The 16,613-nt window shown below is 45.1% G+C and overlaps 1 protein-coding gene across 2 annotated transcripts in view; it reads right to left on the bottom strand.

Moving 5' to 3' along the window:
* Window positions 1-253: 253 nt before the first annotated feature.
* Window positions 254-16,613, bottom strand: part of ENTPD7 (ectonucleoside triphosphate diphosphohydrolase 7) — a 482,207-nt gene continuing 465,847 nt past the window's right edge. For both annotated transcript variants that reach the window (XM_069611530.1, XM_069611531.1), the window contains exons 10-13: window positions 12,169-12,493; window positions 11,986-12,071; window positions 2,107-2,268; window positions 254-1,363 (exon numbers count right to left, since the gene is read on the bottom strand). In XM_069611530.1, the coding sequence (XP_069467631.1) occupies window positions 1,132-1,363; window positions 2,107-2,268; window positions 11,986-12,071; window positions 12,169-12,493 (805 nt within the window). In that variant the 3' untranslated portion in view covers window positions 254-1,131. The remainder of the gene's footprint in view (window positions 1,364-2,106; window positions 2,269-11,985; window positions 12,072-12,168; window positions 12,494-16,613) is intronic.

The following is a 16,613-nucleotide window of genomic DNA, read 5'->3' on the forward strand; positions in this document are numbered from 1 at the left end:
TACCCTGCATTCCAGCCAACCAAGGAGAGCAGCAACGTCTGGCTCTCTGATGGACTGAAACCATTGTTCACCGACTGGCTGCAGTGTTAGCTATTCCCCGAAATCAGAGCGGATAGGGATAGACTGTGCCAAGTTCCATGTCACGCTGAACAGCCTTTGGGGCAGATTGTGCCCTCATTCTGCTCCAATGTACGAGTGGTATTTCTGTCCAACTCTAGTTAGCACAGAAAGAAGATCACAAACTGGAGCAAAGGACCTTTGAAAAATGTAAAACATTACTATTTAATTTACTAACAAAAAACACAGCATGCATAAGGCAAGAAACAAAGGAGCCTTCATAGCCACCTCTTGACCGGAACAACCCTGAATGCCAAGTAAGGCTGCTAATCATCATACTCCGATATTGGCAAAGGACAACTATGGTTTCTATCTTACGGACATGGGTTCTGCTACATAAGTACGGACTGGTACAAGGAATAGGATGAGCATTCGATTTGAATTGACAGAAGAAAAACACTACTTTTTTAGGATTATTACAAATGACCAAAACCTGCCAAAATCATTTTTGGGAATAATGTTTTTGCCATCTAGTAATACTAAATGTGGGGGGCCACTTGTAAAATGTAGCACAGGGGCCTTAAGATCTCCATAACCCAGAGATGTACCCAGGCCCTCGTCCTATCTGGGAGCCTCCAACTAGTGAGGGCACCCTGCAAGAAGACACTGCAGGTGTCCATTACATTCTCAGAAAAGGACTCCAAATGTTCTCGACTCGTTTCTTTATAAAGGAAATTGATAGTGTTCATAGAAAATTTTGGCCAGAAGAGGTCTTCATAAACTGCAAGACGGGCAAAGGACTTTTACTCTGAAATGGTTCCATAGGTCAACTGTTTTCACATCGTAGACCACCACAAATGTAAGCAATCTTCTTAGACTTTTGGGAAAATAGTCAATCCCTCTTTTGTGCATTTCTTTTGGTCATCTGAAGGAAAGTCATCTTCTCCCAAAAGATCACTCGGCATATTCCAATTCCTAACATTTCATCTGGAACAAGAAACTGGGGAGACATATTTCAGGGAACAACTGACATATTAGTGGAATGACGAGATCCTATTAAACCTTGCAGACCGTTTACTTCAAGTGCCCTTGCTCAGGTTCATTTGACACTGCCTCTTCCATCAACAGCAGGTTCAGTTCTGCAGCCCGTGTCTGTCTCCTGTGAATCCGACGCAGTCGCAGGGTATACAGTACTATGGATAGCAGAACTACCAGAATGCAGGCAAAAAAGAGATAGTGGTTGTAGACAAAGCTGAAGCGGAATAGGCTCATGTGGGCAGGACGCAGATTCTCTTGGTGAATGTCCCTAGAAATAGGCACAAATTAAACATAAAAGCGATATAAGATTAAATCTGTAACACAGGACAATGAAATTTAGGAAGAATTAAATTACAAACTGAAACAAAAGATTAATAAACAAGGACAAAAGCATGTGCAGAATTGCCAGTGCCAATATCAACTAAATAACAGCAACCGCTTTCACTTCCTTCAAAATAAAGATTTTTCTTGGATTCAAATATTTTCTTTTCACATAATTTTCCCACCTCCACAGTGCTGCCAAGACTTGAACATTACAGCCTTTGTGCACCATTGCGGTGTCCGGTCATTCTTGTGAATAAAAAGCTTCTACACACCAATTTTTCGAGGGGGAAAAAAAACGGGGGGTTGGGCCCCCCCATTAAAATAAAATAAGAAAAAAATACATTCAACACTTTTTTTCCCGATACTTTGTTGTCGAAACTTTGGTATGTAGATGCTTTTACTATCGAAATTATCACTATAAACCTACTATTGTACGTTGATTCACAGTTATGTAATGCTTTGACTAGAGGACCAATGGTTTAAATAAAACCCTGAATTACAAAGTACTCACACATCTAAAGATACTGCAGAAGGCAAGTTACATTTTAGCACCAATGATTGCCAAGCCCTAAATATGGTCCCTTATTGGAGGCAAGATAATGAAGGATTGCAGTTTACTTTAAAACTAACTCTAGGCTACATGTAATTCATCAGAAACAGGTTCTGGAGATGCAAGGCTTGTTGTACCTGAGTGGAAGAAAGCGAGTTTTGAAGAGGATGGCTCCTAATGTCCACTGAACTTCTCGGTCATACACCAATTGGGCAGTTTGCAGGTTAGTGTAATCGTAGGGGAAGTGAAACCCATCATGGAGTACTTGGTACATCCAGGCAGATTTAAAACACTGGTATCTGGAAATAAAACAAATAGATTCTGGTATCAAAAATGCAAGGAAAAGGCTTGTATTTGACAACCATTCTTAAGGAACAAAATTAAAACAATACAGCAATATAAAAAGCAAATGGGAGTGAAACACACTTACAAAAGAAATAAGATCAATTCCATCGAAAAATATGAAACTACCAGAGCAGAGGTAAACAGGAACACACAAATCCTCACAACTGCAAACAGTAACCACTCCACAGGGTTGTGTGAAAGAAAACCCTGAGGCCACCCAAGTTCATAATGGTACCCTAAAAACAAAGTGCGAAAACAAAGGGGGTCCTGGGAGTCCCTCTACCAGCCATTAGTCCCAGTTTCAAGAGTCTTACCCAGATTCTTTAGCTCCCTATCTCTTTCACAGAGGAGAAATATCTATAACATATCTGTCTTTGTCCTGTCATTGGGCAGTCTAGCACTGAAATGCCAGAGGTGAGGCCCTACCAGGTCGAAACACGTGTCTGGGGTTGCTGTTGGTACTCTTGTTCAGAAGAGAATTGCCTGGCATTTCGGTGCTGGACTGCCATTTGGCAGGACAAAGACTGATATGTAGTGGACATTTCTCTTCTGTGAAAGGATGGTGAGCTAAAGACTCTGGTTGAGACTCTAACCTGGGATATAGGCTGGTAGAGGGACACAGCCAGGACCTCCCTTGTTTGTGCACCCTAAAAACAAAGTGCCACATTTTTTACATGTATAAAGAAAGAGAAGCACACAGAAGAAAAACAATTGGTAACCCATAGGTTAATTTGGGCATTCCACAGTCGGTTATTGTTGTTAAAGTACTTGAAAGAAAGGTGAATTGTGGTCGGGATGGCAAGTGGTTAACCTTCACCGAACATCTGAGACATGGATGACTGACAGCCCGCCGGTGTTTATTTTTGGACAGCCTATATGAATTGTGCTGGAGTACGATTCACCATAGGGAGTGTGTGGTGTCCAGTAGTCATTTAACAAAGATGGGTTTATTGCCAGGAGATCGAGAAGTGATACATGACACAAGCAATCAAAGGACCTCATGATGACAGAGGAATTTAGGCTGTTGGTGTCTGAGGCAATGGTAACTGGAGATTGAAGTGAGTAAACTAGTTCCAGGTAACAGAATAAACAAGTCCCAGGTCTCAGGCTTCCCCAATGAAGAGGTTACTGGTGCTCCCTCGCTTTTTGTCCCCCAGAATGTGTGGCACCAGTCAGATGCCTGCTGGACTGCACTTAGCCTTGTGGAAAACAGAAGCTGCAATCGTATAGGAAATGCTCCTGAGGGGCAGGCTGGGAGGGCAATGTGGAATGCGTTGGAGGAGCATCCAGTCGAAAGAACGTTACCAGTTGGTAAGTAACTTGTTCTTCAAATGGATTGTGTCCACCAACGCATTCCACATCTTTGACAGACTCCCAAAACAGTACCAGTAAATGGGGGTGGGAAAATAATTTAGAGTACCCAATCAGATTGCGGAATAAAGAACCGTTTCCCAAAGGCCATATCCTGACCATGGATTGTATCCAGGGAATAAGGTTTTACAAAGGTGTGGTTGGAAGCCCATGTAGCTGCATCACAAATATTCCTAATAGGAACACCCCACTGGAGGGCGGTGGAAGTAGCCACGCCCCTAGTGTAATGAGCTCTCAACCCATCAGGAGGGTCCTTACACGCCAATCGATAGCATTCTGTAATGGTGAGGATAATCCACCTGGACAAGGTCTGTTTGGTAACAGCCTGGCCCAATTGGTGTCCAGCATATCCTACAAAGAGTTGATTGTCCACTCTGACCCTGGACATCCTAGAAATGTAAAAGCTCACAGCTCTCCTAGGATCCAACCGATGGAGTCGCTCCTCTTCCTTACCAGGATGAGGAGGAGGGTAAAAAGATGGAAGAACCACCTTTTGACTCAAATGGTATTCAGAAACTACCTTAGGTAGAAAGGAGGGACGTACTCCCAGTACAATCCTGTCCTTGTGAAACACAGTAAAGGGTGGCTTAGATGAAAGTGCCTGCAATTCACTCACTCTGCGAGCAGAAGTAACCACAACCAAGAACACAGTCTTGAAGGACAGTAATCTCAAAGGACAAGAGTGCAAAGGTTCAAACGGAGCACCCATGAGAAATTTCAAAACAAAATTTAAATCCCAAACCGGCACCTGGAAAGGGGATGGTGGGAATACGTTAGTCAGTCCTTTAAGAAACTGAGAAATCAAAGGAATCTTAAAATAAGAACATTCTTCAGACGAGCGCTTAAAAAGGTAGACAGCGCCACAAGGTAACCTTTAATGGTATCTACTTAAAGGCCCCTGTGGACCAAAGAAAGTAAGCAAGACAAAACCATAGGAATGGAGCACTAAAAAGGCTCAACATTGTGATCTCTGCACCAGTCGCAGAATTTACGCCAACAGTGCAGGGATTTTGTTGCAGGCCACCCAATCCTTATACCTCAACCTTTCAGATACCAAGCGTGAAGGTTGAGATTCTTGCCCCCTGGCTGGAGAACCCGACATCCTTTTTGTTGAGGTAATGCATGGCCACTGTGTTGTCCGTCATGATCATGACACTCTTCCCCCGTACAGACGGCAGAAACGCCTTCATGGCTAGCCAGATGGCCCGCAGCTCTAACAAATTGATGTGGAGTCTGGACTCCGACGGAGACCAACGACAGCTGGTGGTCAAGTCGTTGACATGAGCGCCCCATCCTGTGAGGGAAGCATGTGTCACTACCGTCACCTCCGGCCACGGTTGCCAAAACTGTTCCCCCCTCATCAGGTTCCCTTCGTTGGCCCACCAGAGAAGATCCTGCGAGACAGAGTGGAATCTGAACGGGGTTCCGACATCTTGCCGGAGAACTGTGACCACTGCATCTTGAGAGCCCACAGCAGGGATCTCATCTGCAGCCGGGTCTCTGGAACCAGAAAAATGCAGGATGCCATGAGGCCGAGCAACCTTAAGCCGGGAGACTCTGGGCATGTTGAAACTTGTCCACCATCTGCACAATGTGATGAGCACTTACCTTGGGAGGCGAACACTTCCCCCAAGGACGTGTCTAGAACAGCCCTGATGTACTGGAGCTGTTGGGAAGGTGTCAGATGCGACTTTTTGAAATTCATGGAGAAGCCCAGCCTGTGGAGGGTGCGGCAGGTGACACCGAGATGATCCTACGCCAGCTCGGGAGAGTGGGCACGGATCAGCCAGTCGTCCAGGTAGGGGTAGACGTGAATCCCCCCTCGCCTGAGGTACGCTGCCACCACCCCAATTAGCTTGGCGAAGACCCCCGGGCGGCGGTCAATCCGAATGGCAGGACCCGAAACTGAAAGTGCGAGTCGCCAGCCGCAAACCTCAGGTACTTCCTGTGCGCGGGATGAATCGGCACATGAAAGTAAGTATCCTTGAGGTCCAGAGACACCAACCAATCCTGAAGTTGAATGGCCTGGAGGACTTGAGAAAGAGTAACCATCTAGAACGTGTCCTTCCCGAGAAGTTTGTTCAACAAACGCAAGTCCATGATGGGTCCCAATCCCACGTATTTCTTTGGGATCAAAAAATAAGGGGAATGCCATCACTTGTTCCTCTCCGCTACAAGCACCAGTTCTATAGTGCCTTTCTCCAGCAGGCTCAAAATTTCCTGCGCAAGGAGCAGAACCGGAAGCTTCAAAGAGAGTTTCCCCGGTGGATTGTCGTGAGGCCGCTGAAGGAAGGAAGGCAGTAGCCGTGGCCAATGGGATACGGAACCCACGTATCTGAAGTAATGGCACGCCATTCTTCGAGATGCTGAGACAGTCTGCCCCCAACCGACGAACCATGGGACATGGCCTCACGATTGTTTGGAAGCGGCTGCGTCAGTGCCTGAAGGCAAAGAGGCAGCTGCCTGAGCGGCTTTGCCACCACGATTTCCCCGACCACCGCGTTTACTCTTTCGCTGGCCCCTTTGTCTGGTGGCCCCTCTCGTTCTACCAAAGGAGGAGTAGTAACGAAAGGAACCTCCCCTCCACTGCTTTCCCCTAGGACGAAAAGGCAGAGGTTGACGCAATGCAGTGCTTAAAGATTTTGCTGCAGCTTTTGAAGTCTGCAATGTCTCAAGGCTCTAGTTAGCCTTGCTGCCAAACAAATGGGCGCCATCAAAGGGTATGTTGAGAAGACGGGCCTGCACATCCGGAGCAAAAACAGACTTCCGCAACCATGCAAATCTGCGTATAACAGTGCTTGCAGCCATGGATCGGCTAACACTGTCAGCCGTATCCAAACCTGACTGAAGGGATTCACAAATGGCATCCTTGCCGTCCTGCACGAGAGCAAGGAACCCAATCCCTTTCTTCCCCCCTCGGGAATATGCTCAGCACCCAAAGAAACAATTCCACAGAGTGTGTGAAAACCTTGCCAAGGCACACGTGGAGTTGGCCGATTTCATGGCCATGCTCCCAGCAGAAAATACCTTCCGGGCCCAACCGTTGAAGTGCTTGTCGTCCCTATCCGGAGGGATGGTAGGGTACGCCGCCTGCCTCGAAGTGGCCGTAGCCGCCTGGACCACCAAACTCTCGGGAGTGGGGTGAGTAGATAAATAGCTGGGGTCGCTAACGGAAGGGCGGTATTTCTTGGTTAAATCATCCTGCACAAAGTCTTCAGGAGGACTAGACCAGCCCAGATACTCTGAGACTTGCGCCACAGGTCTCTTATAAGAAGACTCCGCATGAGCCCCAGGCTCAGGTCTACCAAACTCCACTTCTGGGGAAGTGTCCAGCCCACTTGCATCATGGAGGGTCTGCCTCAACTCCTCCAACTGACTGTCACCAGAAAAAATTGGAGCATCATCAAGGTCACCAGGTTCATCAACCTCAGACCTTTCCTCCTCTTCAAAAATATCCAGAGAGGGTTGAAACCCAGGTCTGGGGACAGAAGAGGGCCTGGAGGCCAATACCAGCCTCACCGACTTAGACGTAGCCTTCCTTGGAGGATCCACGATATCCGGGAACTCCAATGGCAAATTTCAAGAAAAAATTCCCGAAGGCGCTAATAGCGCAGAAGGCTTCACCGTCGAGAGCGTAGACAACCTCGTTGACGGGATCGCCAAAGGCTTCGGCGGCAACGTCGACACAGGTGCCGACAGCACCATGGGCTGATACGACGGCAAAGCGTTGATGTCCGAATCGGACAGACACAGCGCCTACCGAGTCGATGTCGGCCCGAGCCCTCAATAGGTTGCTGCCGTCTAGCTGGGGATGAGGACCGAGACCTAGAGACACGTCTCTTGTGACCTTTTGATTCCTTGTCCATACAGGATCTCGACGGCTCCTGGTGAGTGTCGCGTTGCGAACCCAAGCCCGAAGGCGTGCGAGCCACGGAACAAGACCGATCATGGCCGGCTTCGTCAGAAGGCGCGACCGGACCCATGTCCTGCGATTGAAAAATCTCCATCATGGATTCCTTAAACGCCGCCCATTCCTTCTTAGGGCGTGAAACCTTCCTCGAGGCACCATCCTCCGAGGGGGACGGGGAAGGCGACCGGTGACAGCACTTCCTTGAGTGCCGGGACGAGGACGACGAGTGGCGTGAACCACTCTGGGACCGAGATCCCTGGGAATCCTTCCGACGCACAGAGTCACCCCTTGAGTCATCCGTGGAAACCCGGTTGGACTTGGAAGTCCGGGACTTAACAGGCTTAGAGCCCCACCTACGTGGAGCTTCCCCTTCTGCAAGGCCTTGGCAGTCAGCATTTGGCATTTCGAGCAGACGTCGGTGTCGTGCGACTTGCCCAGGCACCACAAACAAATGCAGTGGGGGTCGGTGAGCGACATCTTCGACTTGCAGTCCCGGCAGGTCAAAGCCAGACCGCGGAGTCGGAGGGGTCGAAGAGAAAGACATCTTCTACGAAGAAAACACATGAGGCGCGCTGAGTCTCATGAAGTTAACACGTTCACGGAAAAAACAGAACTGAGGCTACGGGTGCCGTGCGTCCTATTTATAACATCCTGTGATCTCGTCCTCGACAGAGGCGTTCGAGGGACATGGACCCTCCACCATCGATGCAGGACGCCCCCTGCGAAAAAGTTTCCGAAGTGCACAGCTGTGGACATTACATGTCAAAGAACTCAAAGATGTGGAATGCGTTGGAGGACACAATCCATTCGAAAAGTAACAGGTGAAGAAAGTAGATTCCCAAAGCCTCAAAACTAAGCCTCTTCATACTGTGGGGGAGAAGATTAGGGGAAAGTGTGAGGCTTGACCAGAAAAGCAGCAGTCATGCCCACACCATCGAAATGGGGGTGGAGGGGTAGAGAAGAGGATCCTGTTAATCCAAGGGTGCAACAATTAACAAGTCTGATACTGTGGCCTCCATCAAGGAGGCCCAAGGCACATGTGGTGGTGGTAGTGCCTGGTACCCAAGAAGGCCAGGTGGACCAACATGACTAGAAAAGTGCAGGGCAAAGACTGGGGCAAAGGCATAAAGCAGGGTTGTCCAAATCCAGGCCTGTAATCCCAATGGGTTTTCAGGATATCCATCAATAATATTCATGAGAAGATATTGCATACATTTAGAATCATTGAATGCAAATTTATCTCATGAATATTAACAAGGGGTATCCTGAAAATCCGACATGTTTCTGGCCCTCATGGCCTGGAGTTGGACAACACTGGCCTAAAGGAATACAGCTTTGTATTTACATCTGAACCTGTCCAGTGGGCTCAATCAGATCCAATCCCCTGAATTTTTTGTTGTGTTCAATAAACATAGTGACCCAAGACTTTGCAGCACCAATTATAGTGTGTACAAACACCCCCATCTGGGACACTTTAAGGGAAACCATAAGGGGCCAAGGACTTATTTCAGTGACAGGCAGAGACATCTTTCTTTGTAAGGGGGGGGGAGGGGATCAGTTTCCCTAAGGTCATAGACGATTGCGTGGTTCGGCATTGCTACTTCAAAAGCAATCACCCCATAGGTGGGTTCTAAACCCAAGTGTTACTCAGGAAATGGTTGCTCAGGGTGCCCAGTTATACAAGGGCTGTCTCTGGAGGCAGAATATACTCCACAGATGTCTGTGCATGTTGCTTTTAGCTGAGAAGCATAGTGGGTCAGCATGTTATTGCTCTTTACAAATTAATTTATCATGAGCTCTTGAAATCTTACTGAATTTGTGAGCTTGCATTCTCATTCATGGATACTTTTACACCTGATTAATAACTGATATGTGTTGAAAAAGGTGTGTGTGTTGTTCTGAGGGATTGCCAGTAGGGATGTGTACAAGGCCATTATACATTTTGTGAGCAGGAATGACAATCACCTTGAAGTTAGTCCATTTTTGGGGCATTCAACCTAGCCCTACTTTAGTTGGGGGAAGTGTGAAGGCATCTTGCACACAGACAACAGGTTTAAGATTGGTTCTCAAAATACTTTATTAGCTTAAAAGTCAGGATGGAGTAAGGCCTAACCTGCCCTATGCCAAGGTGGGATTTAGCTACCTAAAGAAAACTAAGGATAGTCTGTGTCAGGAAGTCGGAATGAAAGGTCTGTGTGTCAAAAACCTATACTTGCCCTCACATCTAACTGTATACAATGTGTAGGGATGTCAGCAGCAAAATGAATAGTGTTCAAAGTAATGTTCCAAGCTTCTTCCAGCTTTCGGCTTGTATTCGGCTTTACCTTCCCCAAGTTCAAAACAGTTCAAAGTCTCGTGATTCCCTTCCCCAAGAGTTCAAATCTTCCAGCTTTTCAAAATACCAGTTCCTGGCGACACTTCCCCTATCTTTTGTCATCAATGCTTTTCACCAGTTCACATAAATTGCTGGGTTTCTTCCTTTGTAAACCACTTAAGCAATTTTTGCAAAATATAGGCTTCTGTATGTTTACTTTTCATTCGCTCTTTCGAAAAAACGGCACTCTGTCTAGGCGCAGTTGTCGGACCACGCAGTCCACCCATTGCAGGTCACACAACTGATACCCCTATGCACTTTGTTACACTTTCTATATTCTTCCGGTTCTTGCCAACAGTTTTCCGCTTAACTTTTTAGTTCTTTGGCCTCCTATAGCTTTGGCCAATACTTAATAACTCATTGCATACCCTTCTTGGTATTCTTGTGGCTTTGCCACCAGTTACGTCTCACACAATTCATCCAGTGGTATCCGCTATTTGCACAACCTTGCTTCCACTTCATTCACAAGTGCTTATAACTTGCTTCTGTTCTGTGCGACATTCAAAAGTGCTAAAAATGTCTTCGTTTGTTCGGTATTCAAAATTACTTGTTTTCAACTTTCAAAAGTGCTTATAACAACTCTCAGCTGGTTCTGCATTAAAAAGCACTTGTTTTGGCCTTCCAAAGTGCTTATAACAACTTTGTTTAGCATTCAAACGTGTTTGTTTCCAGTTACCGAGTTGCCCCGGTACAAGTGTTTCCCTTGGTTTCACTCACCGGTTGTATACGGCAGCTCCCTTGGGTTTCTCTGCTTAAATTCACTCTGCTCCTCTCTCGTGGTAGCCACAGCCAGCAGCGCTAGCTCTCCCGGAGTCCTGCAGCGAATAGCTCTGCTCTTCCCCTGGTGGCAGCTACAGAGAGCACCACTCGCTCTCTTGGAGTCCTGCGGCGACTGGAAGGCTTTAGCACCCCACAGATCATGCTGTGTGCACCTGACATGGAGGGCAGCACGATTTCTAGACCCTCTCACGACCAGCCTTGGCCTCAGCGTCTCCCTCACTCCTACTCGGCACAGCTCCTCTCCAGTCTGTTCCTCTCCAGCCTGCTGGGAACTCTCCAGCCCGCTTCTTTCTCTCCAGGCGGTCTTTCTCTGTGCTGGGCAGCCAGCATTTTTAAAGACCCGGAGATTGTTAAATGACCGCAGGTGCGAGTCATTGAATTCAATTGACTGACCATGGTGAAACCTAATAGCTGGACATGCATGGCGTTTCCAACTGAAATCTTCCATAGCCCTCTTCCTCGTCTCAGTACCCGAGTGGTGTTTGGGGAGGTTTGAATAGTGTGCACAACTCTGTTGTCTCCTCTTCGTCCCAGCATTAAGGTGATGTTTCAGTGGGACATTTTGGAGGGAAGAAAGTGAAAAAGACTGACAGTAGCCTACAAATGCTTGAGGGATAGAGGGTTCATTTTGAAAAGGGAAAGGGGAAGGGGAATAACATGTCTCACCTAAGGACGTCCCCTCAACCCAGGTGATCCTCCCTCACATATCCTCCCCCAGAATCAGGATCCAAAAGCAATGGACCTTCTCTGGCCAACCGAAAGGAGGATCCAGTGGGAAAAGAAGGGAGGACACCTTCAGGTTCCTCACAGAATGCAGGTTGTCATGTAGACATGGCACATTTATTGGGGGAACATCAGGTGGCACATGCCGTGCCCCACTCCTGTTAACAGGTACAACCATTTCACTCACATCTGTGAGCCTTCTATTGGGATACTGAACAGTAAAAAAGATTTACAAATTGGTGTGAAAGAAAGGGAAAAGCACACGGCAGGGGAAGAAAGCATTAACGCATGCACATGCTAAATTTAAACATGCAAGTCATTAAAACAAGCCCACAATTGCATAAACTATATTCAAGAGACATCTTCTGGAAGATAACCAGTATTTGCAGCTCTAGCTTGGTTTCTATGGCCGTTGTGTTTAACCAACATGCATATCATCTGCCCAGAGATTCTACCTCCACCATGCCCCATTGTCCACCTTGTAGTTATATGCAAGAGAATGTCCTTCCTTACTTTACACGGTGTTCATCGGCGTGGGAGGAATACAGTCCATTCTTGAACCGTTCACTTAAAGCAGACCATGTTGTGCTACAGTAATCCTAAAACAAATAAGGAAGAATGATGCTCAGGGAACATGTTCAACATTAACATGTAATAAGATCCAACAAACATGTGAATGTGCATGCCTGTCTGTACCTGGGCAGCCTTAGAAAACCTGTAACTGTTGTAGTGCCCTCCCATACGCAGAACATCCTCAGTACAGTAGAAAAACTCAGAAAATCCATAGAACTCGCTGTTAGTGAAGTCAATTGGAGACTGGTAAAATCCATTCAGATGGCGATGGCTGTCATTGCTCTTTAGCAGGAGGGGTTCTATCCGTTCCCGGCATGCATTCCAGTCTCCGTTCCCACGCAAATGCAAAGTTTGGCTGTTTTTCTGAACACTGGTTGTAGCTCCGACAGGCAAGCAGGGATCCATGTATGGGGCATCAGGACTTGCACCAATCTGCTGGCCTAGCAATCTGAACATAAGACAAACTTTGGTAAAAGGAGGTTTCTGTAATCAAACACGCTGAAAGTTAAAAACCTGTCAACGTAAATCAGGACTCAAACATTTTAAATTACAGACATCCCACTTTTTTTAAATTTAACTTGTACTCTATAAAAGTGATAAAAATAAATAGCTTCACGAAGTTAAGAAAGAATCTTTCGGTTCACATTTAATTCTTGATTGGTTGCCATTCACAACTGTTATAGGGAGCATCAATATCAGAATGTGCTATATTAACATCTTCATCTAAGATATCAGCAGTGTTCGCTCCAATTCTTACATATTTTCCTGCTCAGTACTCCTTCACAGTGACCATAGGTTTATGTTTCGGAATGCTTTTCTTTGCTAAAGTAGGTGGTAAATACAGACAAATAATCTTTAGGTTTGGTACCATAGGTAATCCTCACTCTGTAGGGGTCTTCTTGTGCATTGCATAGATCGGATATTTGTACCAAAGTTCTGTCATTGTGTCAATCTGCATTTACTTATGGTTAGCATGAGCTAATCCATTCATTCCTTCATGTAAAATCTGTTTAGCAATATGGTTTGTTCTGAGCCATCATGGATCAACATTTGCTGAGAGCCATGCAGAAAGATATAATGTAATGATAGTTATTATATATAGCACACATTCTAGTTTCGAAGCACTTTATAGGTTTGTGTGCCAATGCGAAAATGCTGAACCCAGCTGAACAGTGAATAGATGTTATTATAACAGCATGTCTGTTAGCACACTGTCATTCAGCACAGATAATACAGCCTTGACTGCAGAAGGAAGACACATTTCTGCAGAGTTAGGATGCCTTGTACAAGAGAAGGAATGCTCACAATATGCCTTGCTTTCTTAGAATATATCCAGTACAGTACATGGCTATGTTGAAATGTATGCACGTAGGTAGAAGCATGCTGTTTTCCATGGAATGTTTCTACGCATGTAATGTACGTCAATGCCACTATGTATTAACAGTGGATTTATTTTCGGTACGGGAGCTCTCATTGCTAGAATGGGCGGATTGCTCATTTAATAGGGCTCTCTCATTGCTAGTGCTGAGTGCTGTGTTAATGCTAGTGCTAGTGCTAGTGTGACAGCTCAGTGCTGGGGCCTTGGCTTGTTAGTGAGCAGTTGACTTCCCCTGCCATGCATAATAAACAGTTTTTCTGTTTAATATCTGTCTCCGTGCCTGTTGTGATCTCATTTTGTTTCCATAGTATGTATTTTGGGACTTACAATTGGAAAGGAGAGAATCGTCCAGTGCAGTGCTATGCAGCACTTAGCCAGCAACAATGAAATTCCCAAAAATGTATGCAGTTTCTTGGGGAGATTTACCTAATTTCCCAGTAAGCATAACACTGGATTCTTTGTAATATCAGTCTCAACAATAAATGAACAAAATCTGTGTCGTCTCAGCTTCATCAGGGGCATGCTTAACACCAAGGGATCCTATTTTTTGAATTTTGACAGGAGTTATGTAGGTGTAGTGCCAATAGTTTAAATTAACAAGTCAATGTTTGTAGTTCATAGATCTCACTTGGTCCATGTGGTGTCAATTCCAATGCCCAAGTCCATTTCCTAAATGAGTTCCATATCTCTCGGGGCAGGGCTTTTTTCATACTACTACTATTTTGTACATGGGTGATATTGCATGCTTAATTGATCCAGCGGACATTCAAAAGGTGAGCAGAGGGTGCTCTGTTGGAGCCACTGGGAAGGTTGGCAATACATTTGCTAGTTCACTCCAATTCTATGGTCTACAATTCAGCAATATTATTTAGGGAAGTCCCGTCCAGCCCCTTAAAACTGTATTTTGTGAAATTCCCTGCCCTGAAACAAATCCTTGAGTTTTAACTGAGGTTTCACTGAGACCTAATTTAGCAAGTTCTTTGCACACTTTACCATCAAAAGAGCAGCTCAATACCCTGTCAAAATAAACTTTCAGGTGGTCATTTTATATGAAATGCGGTTTGCATGCAGGGGGCCACCAACATTTGCACTCATGTGATGCTGTGTCCCCTGCATTTAATTTTAAACATTTACCTGCCATAGGGTAAAGGAAAGAATAAATCTAGGCTCTCGCCCCGTCTGTGGTGTAGAGCGTGATAACTGTATCCCAGAATACTATGGCCGTTTTGAGCAATATAGCTAAGTCTTGAACACTCCCACCCCCCCCTCTTAAATTGTAATGTCAAAGTATCCCAAGTCACCATATGGTTCCTCCAGGCCAAAACAAGCCTCTACAGCGCAGTTAGTAGAACAGTAAATTTTGAATTGGGATCTATTATAGCAAACTAAAGTATACCTAAAGCATTTTTGGGAATACCACCATCCTAAAAAGGGAAATTGTAGCCACCATCAATATCAGGTATTTGATCAATTGTTGTAGTTTAGATTTTAGTACAATCGGATCAGTCATATTTACTATCATATAGGACTCATGCTACATGCAAGATCCATATCCCAAGTAATGGGCCTTTCATAAAAAAGGGCCTAAAATTAAAAAAGGGCCTTCTTGGCAAAGCATATCCATGTTGCATGTGAAATCCTGAGCCCAAAACATTAAGCGCAGGATGTGTGCATTTGGGATGCAGCTTTCAGCAGAGACAATTAAGGGTTACAGTGTCCAAGAATGATCCATGCAACATGTGATAGGCAGGCCCAGAATTAAAGATGTTATTTTGCATGGAATACAGCAAGCCATTTACTTTAAAATGATACTTTGATGTTTTCAATTGTCTTTCCAATGTGAGTAGCATATGTACAGATGTCATTACAGCAAAAGGTATTTGCCTGTCAATGTCAGAATATATTATGTGTTCCTTTATGCTGCCATGTTAGTAATTCATTGAAACTATACGGTTTGACAAACGAGGATAGGGAAAAATATGCCATTCATTTTGTTTTTGCTGTGTAATGTACATTGCAAGGACAGGCCTGCATTTATAAGTGCAGAAATAAAACAGAGAAGAATCAAATTGTATTTAAATTTCTGTTCGCATGTGTAGGTATATGGAGGAGAACAAATGAGATCTCACCTTGCACAGAGCCCCCACACAGCACCAGGTATGCTCCCTAGACCTGCGATTGCCACATCTTTATAGACTTCATGATATCACCCAACTACCTTGCTTTCCAGATTTCAGCCCAAATGTGAAAGCTGCTAGGAAATACTTTCAGGATTTAAATGCAGCATTCACTCACATGGAATTAAGTACCAAATGCTGTTTCCATCTAGACTGGAAACTATGCATCACGATAAAGAGCATCATTTTTGCTATGCGTGAGCCTCCTTGCATGCCATGCTCGTCCTTGCCGCTAGCTTTGGAGATAGACTGTACGTACCCCAAGGAAGATCATGCCTACATTGTGAATTTGATTAGCTATTGAAGAGTAGAAATGGCATATAAATTGTTAAGAGTTAATCTTAGCCTAGAACCATTAATAGTGATCTCACAACCAGGTGATGGCTATCCTGTTCATTTACACTTGTTTTCCTTTCTTTGTCTTATGAAGCTGTTTTTGGCAGGGACTCCACTGGAAGTTGGATTGTTTCCGGCGAGGGAGTTTGCCACTTCGCTGGGAATTCTTATATGTTACATAATCGCATGTATTTTGGCCTATTGAGCAGTAGCACAATGGTAACCATTTTGAACTCCCAGAGGTTTAAAAATCCAATAAATCTTATAAATGCAGATTTGGAATAAGAGGTGAATCTGCCTAAGATTGAGAAATTAAATAGTGCTCGGCTAAAAGCAATGGAGTCAAATGTGAGAGGACTGAATTGAATGCAATAAAAGCTTGGTTATGCCTTGCATATCTCAGATGGGATCCCATCAGTTTGACCATGCTGGAAAAAAACTCATCTTTACCTGGACCATTTGGAAGGCAATGGGATATAAATAGGTAGTTTTACTACTATACCACACAAACCAGAAGGAAGATATTTGTTGGTTTCTGGTAAAACTGTGGGCAATCAGGTGGTGTTGGTAAACTCTGATATACATAATATATGAACATCACTGTTTTTGACAAGATAGTGGAAAAGCTACAGCCACTTCTGGACCATTGGGTGAATATGGGGGGGTGAGAATACAGT

The sequence above is a fragment of the Ambystoma mexicanum genome, chromosome 8, assembly GCF_040938575.1.
Source record: "Ambystoma mexicanum isolate Mex_15411 chromosome 8, UKY_AmexF1_1, whole genome shotgun sequence".
In the NCBI taxonomy this organism is placed as follows: domain Eukaryota; kingdom Metazoa; phylum Chordata; class Amphibia; order Caudata; family Ambystomatidae; genus Ambystoma; species Ambystoma mexicanum.